We start from the raw sequence: 7,728 nt of genomic DNA on the forward strand, positions 1-7,728 counted from the left end.
TACATCTTCCTCTTTTGGAGTTTTTTACTTTAACAGAAGTCACTTAATTTTTCACATACATGAACACAAATCTGCTTTCTCTGGAACAGTTTAAAACTATTGTCCAATAGTGCACTTGACACACACTACTCCACTAAGCATGAGGGGGAAAGGGAGGGTGGATTTCAAGCATCTCCTTTGAAAGAAGGAAACATAGAGAAATGACCCTTTTATTTGTCAATTTCCATGGGTTTCTAGGAAGACCCCCTCTATCTGTGTAGTGTCAACAAAATCCTTCTGTGAAAGGAGTCTAAAAGAACTAACCTTGTTTCAGGATATGTTGACACCGAGCCAAAAACAAACAAACACCTTCTCCCCATCTAATCTAAATGTCTCCAACTCCTGCCTCCTTCCTTTCCCACCTTTGCTACTATTGCTGTTGCAAAGTGTGGGGCTAGGGAAGGATTTTCTAGCAACAGCCCCCCTGTCAGATTTCTGCACTGATATATTGTACGTTTTATTTCACAGCACATGATTGCTGATACTGTCCGATCACTGAGACATTGCAGGAATAACCAATGTGGTAAGTAGTAGTAAAACAGTTTACTACTTGTCTCTGATTAGTTACATACTTATCAAAAGAACTGTTTCCCGGTCTCTCTGCCTCCTCTCCCATGGCCCAGGTTTACTTTTACAGTAAAACATATTTGCCGTTTGTTTTAACCTAGAAGAGGGGAGAGTGTATTGTGAAAGTCACCTCAGCAAACAGAATAAGTGAGCTGTAGCTCACGAAAGCTCATGCTCAAATAAACTGGTTAGTCTCTAAGGTGCCACAAGTACTCCTTTTCCTTTTTCTTTTTACGAATACAGACTAACACGGCTGTTACTCTGAAACCTGTCAATATAATTACAGCTACTTTCCAAATTGTTTCCAGAAAAAAACAAGATTTTTCACAAAATGCTGTGTTCTCCCAATCCCCAATATGCAGAGTCATCTACCTGTAATGTTACACAAGACCTGAGTTTTACAGACCTGCATCAGAAGAAAAAAAATCATAAAGGCCTCTAATTACCTGATGAGCTTGTGAGGTATCCTACAGCGTCCCATAACTAGTGGTGTGTTTAGGATGGAGTCTCACCAGTCACCTACATGAACTCTCAGCAGTTGATTCAAACTTGTATTGGCATCTCACTAGATGAAAGGTGATATATCACTGTGGATTTTCATAGTGTTCCACTAATACCAATTGGGTATCTGTAAACTTTTTTCTTATTCTCTGTATGACTTACACTACTATTATACAAGGGAGGGGAAACACAGCACAATATTTTTTATAGTGGTAGGGTTCTAATTGAAACACACTAAAATAAATGCCACATTAAGGCCAAAAACACTCTACCTGGAGGAACTTCAGACCTGTGATTTAGCCTTAACCTAGAATTTTCTTGGTTTGAAGAATAAATGTTAGATTTTTTTTTTCCTAATCATGTCTACAGTATTTACAGTTTCCTATGGGGGTGTATATGAAAACCTGCATGTGGGCATACAAAAAGGGTAATTGCAGCCATAGTTATCCATTTTGGGTGCTCAAATAGATAAGTCTGTGGGAGTTTTGCTGAAAATTTGGCCCATAATGTCACCTAATATAGTTGCAGTCTTTTAAGAATACAAAGGCTACTTATTAATTATGAACCAGTTATTTCCACGTGCACTGAAAGGAAAGCATGCAGGTAAGTACATCTTCTCTTACTTTCACTCTGTTAATCCAGACCCTAAAGGAAGCATTGATTAAACCTGAATATTTACCTGTAAATCTCATTCAGCGAATTAATTTATTTTTGTCTTTAAGCAGATATTTTGCAAAATAAGTTAATGAATTTTTAAAGACATCTTTGCTTTTTTATAAATATTTGTGTCATGACATAAATCCAGGTTTAATACCCAAGATTTATCACACAGTCTGCTGGTTTGAAGTATGTTGTTGTTGTTTTATTTTACCACAAGCTTGGCCTTATTGTGAAGCTGGCATTTAAAAAACAGTTTATGCAGATATTCCTGTAGGCACTGTTTTTTGTTAAATTCATTTAGGCATGAAATGAATTCACTGAATATTTATTGAGACTTTATGGACTGCTTCCTTTTGCAGTGGATTTATTTAGCTTTCAGGAACGTGAATTTTTCTCCTGCATTACTCTCTGATTTGGACTAAAAATAGCAGGCATCTCACCACAGAACAGAATTCAAATAAAACTAAGCAAAAGATGTTGTTGTTGCTTATAACTGTCTTAAAATTAAGCATGCAGACCAAAAACTGTATGGGTTAGAAAATGATAGTGTAGCTAAGTAATACTGAAATGCCATTCTAATGGAAATAATATTTTTCCACATTAAATCCAGAAAATAAATAATAGTCTTTCAGAAATCTGGCATAGCAGCTTTAACATTTGTACAGTAATTCAGCCTTTTGTAATTTCAAGTGCTAATGAGACTTTGAATTCTGAATAATTTTCAGTGTATTTAGCACAATTGCTGAAAACATGGAATCTGTTCCCTGAGAACTATAAGGTCTCCTATAACATCCTACTCCAATTTATCTCCTGTTCATTTCTGCTGCAGTGTTTTACAAATCACCCAGGTGCTTGTGAAGTGTGTGGACAGGTGCTGCACAGTAATGTCTTTAATAGTGGCATACAGAACTGTCTGAACTCACAATGTCATGTGACTATTTACATAGTGCTAAATTTGTGCTGGGCACTTTATAGACAAATATAAGGACAATACTAGTGCCCCAAAGAATTTACATTCTAAATGGATAAAGTATGGATGGGGATGGATGAAACAAAAGCAGCTAAGAGAGCAGTGATGTTAAGGTTGTTGGTTCCAGGATTTTTTTTTTTGTTTGTTTTTTAATGGTAATTTTGTTAACATTGCTTTAAGAACATCGACTAGAGTTTGTGGCAGATAACATCTCAGTTTTCTCTTCAATCCACCCTTCAGTTTTCTTCTGATGCATGGTTAAAGCCATGCTGCTGTGGGAACTCGTGAAATAACAGCATTTCCCTTGTTTCTACCACCTTAGCCGAAATCAAAAGCATAACTGATCAAAACTAGAGACTTAACCAAAAAAAAAAAAAATCTTTGAAGAGTTGTCCTCTGTCTATTCTGCATTGTCACATTTCACCTGATCTAAAGGAAATGATTCAGGGGTCCACTTGCTGTTGTACATTTGTTCTACAGCTATTTAAACACTCAATGCTAGATCCTCAGCCCCTACTCAAAGTTTGTTCTTGTTGACAGAGTACAGAGTAGCACTAAAAAGTAGCACTTAAATCAGCCTCAGAGGGACTGCTGAGCATATTCCCAACATGAGGAAATCCAGCTTTATGCCTCCCGCTCCCTGTCTCTCTGGTGTCAGAAGCATGTCAAGAAAGCAGGCAGACAAGGGGGCAAAGCTGCAGTTTCAGAGCATTGTGTCTCCATGGCTTAGAACTTTCTTCCCCTCCATTCCCCTTTGAGGATAAGGATCTTCCCACCTGAGCATCTGGTCCTCTGCAGATGTTTTGGACCAACACACTTCACTTGCCATTTTTAATGGCATGTTTGGCTCAGATTTGGAAAAAGTATGGATCGGTCAGAAAACTGATCTCGGATTCATTTCCTTTTCTCCCTATAAACTTTAGGCAATGAAGTTCCTCCAAAGGAGAATCAAGAGCTGAAGCCACATGTCTATCACCTGCATGTCATTGACGACCAGCAAACGCTGTTTGAGCTTTCTCACCGGATAGAGCCTCGAGTGTGAGCGCCCGCAGCTTCATGTAACCTTGTAACTGCAGCACTTTTAATTAAGTGAATGTTTATGCCAAGCATGTTGCTTCCCTATATGAGAACAGTTTACTGAGTTTTATCAGTAGTCACATGATAGAGGAAAATCAAGCAAAGCAAGAAAAGGAGCTGTTCACAGCATTCCAGGGCCAGGATAGTGCCATTTCCATTTATCATCGGAAAAGGAAGGAGAAGAGCAGCATTGTTTAAGCTAAGAAGCTTGGTTTATGTGACCATATTGGTGGTCCAGTGTAACTTTCAATCCAGACTCCGCCAGTATTAGAGGGAAAGGAAGCATCATGTCACCATAACAAAACATTCCGGCAAGCAACACTATGTGACATGGGGGTTCACAATTCACCATACAGTATGGACCTCACTAACATGAGGCTACCAAAGTATTGATTGTTGGGGGAAAAAAATACTGTGCAATCCATGTTGCTGCCCTGACTGCGGGGGAGTGTCTTATTTGAGAGAACAGCAAACACCTCAGAATGGGAATATAAAAAATAACTTGTATAAGACAGTGTTGCATGTTAATGCAATTGTGTGTCCTGATTGGAGGTCGTAAGTTAACAGAAGCTGATATCTGAAACGCTCCTAATTTCACTTTCTCTTAAGAATTTGCTTCAGAGCAGACAGTAAAAAGATAAATCTAATCTTGACACAGTTTATGGAGACAAACACAGCATTTCCCCTTTTGAGGGACCAAGAGGGCTATCCTGCAACTCAATTAGAGCAGTTCTTCCTCTATCTAAAAGGTACAGGTTAAAAAACCTCTATTACTTGCTCCCATTCCAGTTATCCTAGTTTTTCACTAACTTCTGCAGTTAGTATGCTATTGGTTATTAAAAAGGGAGCTCAGTGCTTTACTGCTTGGACTGTAGTCTCCTATACACCTTCCGGAAGGTCTCCTACTACTGAATAAAACGACAACATGAAATATCCTGTTACAGACAGTAAAATCTAACATGCTGAGCATATGCTTTATGTTTTGAAAGAAAAAATTAGCATAATTTATGTATTACAGGTTCTCATTCTCCATATGTATGAAACCTGAATAGGCTTTCAACATTATATCCTTCTAACACTTCTCTTCCTCCACCCCTGCCCCAATTTTCATTTAGACAAATCAAGATAATATTAATTGGCATTACTATGTTTTAAGTCACATTCGCAATGTATTCATGTCTAAGTACCCTCTCATCATAATGTTGTTTTTTAGGGCTAAGGAATGGTCCAGAAATAATCTAGTATATACTATAGATGATGTAATGTGCTTCACAGTAAATACCATTTATTGTAGAGAGCCTTATAGCAAAATCCTCTTTGCAGTGGCAGTGAAGGTGTACTGTGTGTCTGCCTGTCTGTATTGTGTGTTTATCACACAAGAAAGACTTCCAAGAAAATGCTCTTTTGTTGACATTTGGGTCCACCAGAATGGCTGAAGTAGCATGCTCTTCATCATATTGTGATCTGTGGTTTAAAGGGACAGAAAAGCAGCTTTAACAAGTAGTTTTGGGGCAATTCTGTCAGATGCATTCAGGTTTCCCCATCTGTGAAATATTGTACAGTTATAATGTAAAGGAAACAGATGTTTCAGAAATGTATTTGTTTGTACTTTGGTATTATCAAATACAATATGATTTTTCTTTTTTTTAAAGAAATCTTTTTACCCAGTAAAAAGAAGAAAAATAAACTCTTGCTGGCCATGGAGTAAAAATTTCCAATGTTTTTCTGTAGATGTGCTTGCACATATTGTAAATAACTCTTCTGTGCAAACAGACCAAAACTGTTCAAGTCAGGACACTAGCTTTAGTGGACTCATTTTTGCAGTATAAAAACACAAATCACAAATAATGCTTGTTTTTTGTTTTGTTGCAGTTTGTAAATTTTCACTGAGTCCCCTCCCTGGGTTCATTAACTAAAACATTCACTGATTCTTAAGCTCCCCCTTGTTGAGATCTTTTCATTGGGGCACAACTGTAACACCACCTCACTGTAGACCTGATCCAGTACCCCAGTTCATAGTGAGTAGTTCTGTTGAAATCAGCAGGACAGGTGCATTGTAAAGTACTACTCAATATGAATAAGGGTTTTAGAAATGCACCTGGCTCTCAATTCTCTGCAACTTTTACCCTACAATAGCCTTGGTAGTAGTAGTTTACACCTCTCTGCTCGTGAAGCAACAGCGTGGGGGGGAGGAGCGCGGTAAGGGGAGGGAATGACCCTGCTCTCCACACTCAGGTTTGCAGTCCGACTAAAAATTCTGTCATCTAAATGCCAAATTTCAAACATTGTCATGCTACGTAATTTTGTATGAAGTCAGTCCTACAAACTGCAGCAGTTTACATAGAGGTCTTTATTATATGGATACATCTTCAGCTGTGAAATGCAAAGTATGTTTAGTGCATCCACTCCATGCAGAGAATATTCACCTTGTAGCCACAGTATTAATAGGAAGGCAACTGCCCTGAACATGCAGCAAAAAAAGGCCGGCAGGGTCCTCATTTTGAAGTGGAGACTGGCAAGCATCTGAGGGAAAGATGGTTGCAAGGACAACTAAAAAGGAATACTATGGAATGGAGGAGACTGGGTGGAGCATCCATCCCCCAGTTTCTAGATCTGGCAATACTGTGGTCTTTAATCACTATCCCTCAAAATGGTAGTACTGTTAATGCCATTTTAGAATAGTTACCGAAAATCTTAAATCTCAGTCTACCCCAACCACATGCCCGATTAAACTCCCTGTGTGTGTGTGTTAGTAGCTCAGAGCAGTTTTTAGACAAAATGAGGGAAGAACGGGGTCACTCTACAGATCTTTGATTTGGGATTTTGGCATGTCACATCTAGATACTTCTGTGATGTGTGCTTCGGATTTCAGCCCAATTCTAGATAATTAACAAGCTGCGCTTAGATGCCAGCGGCAAAAAAGGATTACATGTTGCCAAAACCAGATTAAAATAGTTCTGCTGGGGAAAAAATACAAAGAAAGTTGTAAATACTAAACTTTTTAGCAGATTAATATTTATTTGCATAGTCTATTTATTGTATTCTTATTACACTATTAAGAAAACTGGGATGAAGTCAGTGAACTGAGGTAAGAACACTTGCCTGTTATAGTCTCTTTAACTGGAGTGCCATAATACTGTCAGCCTGCATTAACAATAAAACAGTAGAAAACCCCAAATCAAGGTATTTACCTAACTTCTCAGGGACTACAGCTAGTAGTTATCCACCATTATGAGAACCGGTATGTATGAAATAGTCTGATTTACCAAAAATGTCACTGTTGCCAATATTTTCTTTTTCATATTTCATGCTTGTACATATTATTGTGTTGTGTATTTATGAGAGCTAGTAAGCAATAATTTATATGTCAAAATGGCCAAGCAATACAAGGTTAAAACTTGTAGAAGCAACTGTTGCATTTATCTTGCATTTTCAAGTGTTTTTAATATTCTTTTTCAAAATATAAAACTACATTAATGAAATCTGGGCTCTGTGCCTTCATGCCTACCACATGCGTTTATTGTTCCCAAATGGAATATTTTATGCTCATACTTCTGGTCATTAAATTGCACTGAACACATACTGCATTTATGAGATTAACTACACTCTCGTGGGAGTCTGTTTTGAGCCTCAGAAATCTATTTTCATTCAAATCCATTCACTCTTATATGATTAGCAGGACTTGCTAGTTCACAAGGTACCAAGATGTATTCCAAACAGCCTCAGAAGCAGAAATAATGATAACATAGGCTTCCTTCGTGCCTTGTCATCACAGCCCAGCTACAGGAGTGGCCTGGATTCACAGTGCAAGAAAGCTCTTGGAGAAAATATGTCTCAGAAGAACCCCTGGTGCACCGGGAGAGCTTACCTTCTGATGCCCTGCTTCCTGGGGTGTAGTAAACTGTGACAGGGTG

General features: G+C 38.2%; 1 protein-coding gene across 3 annotated transcripts in view; it reads left to right on the plus strand.

The window, feature by feature from the left end:
* Nucleotides 1-7,187, plus strand: part of RAPGEF5 (Rap guanine nucleotide exchange factor 5) — a 223,964-nt gene extending 216,777 nt beyond the window's left edge. For all 3 annotated transcript variants that reach the window (XM_074945792.1, XM_074945793.1, XM_074945794.1), the window contains exons 25-26: nt 508-562; nt 3,661-7,187. In XM_074945792.1, the coding sequence (XP_074801893.1) occupies nt 508-562; nt 3,661-3,779 (174 nt within the window). In that variant the 3' untranslated portion in view covers nt 3,780-7,187. The remainder of the gene's footprint in view (nt 1-507; nt 563-3,660) is intronic.
* The last annotated feature ends 541 nt before the right edge of the window (nt 7,188-7,728 follow it).

The sequence above is a fragment of the Natator depressus genome, chromosome 2, assembly GCF_965152275.1.
Source record: "Natator depressus isolate rNatDep1 chromosome 2, rNatDep2.hap1, whole genome shotgun sequence".
NCBI lineage: Eukaryota > Metazoa > Chordata > Testudines > Cheloniidae > Natator > Natator depressus.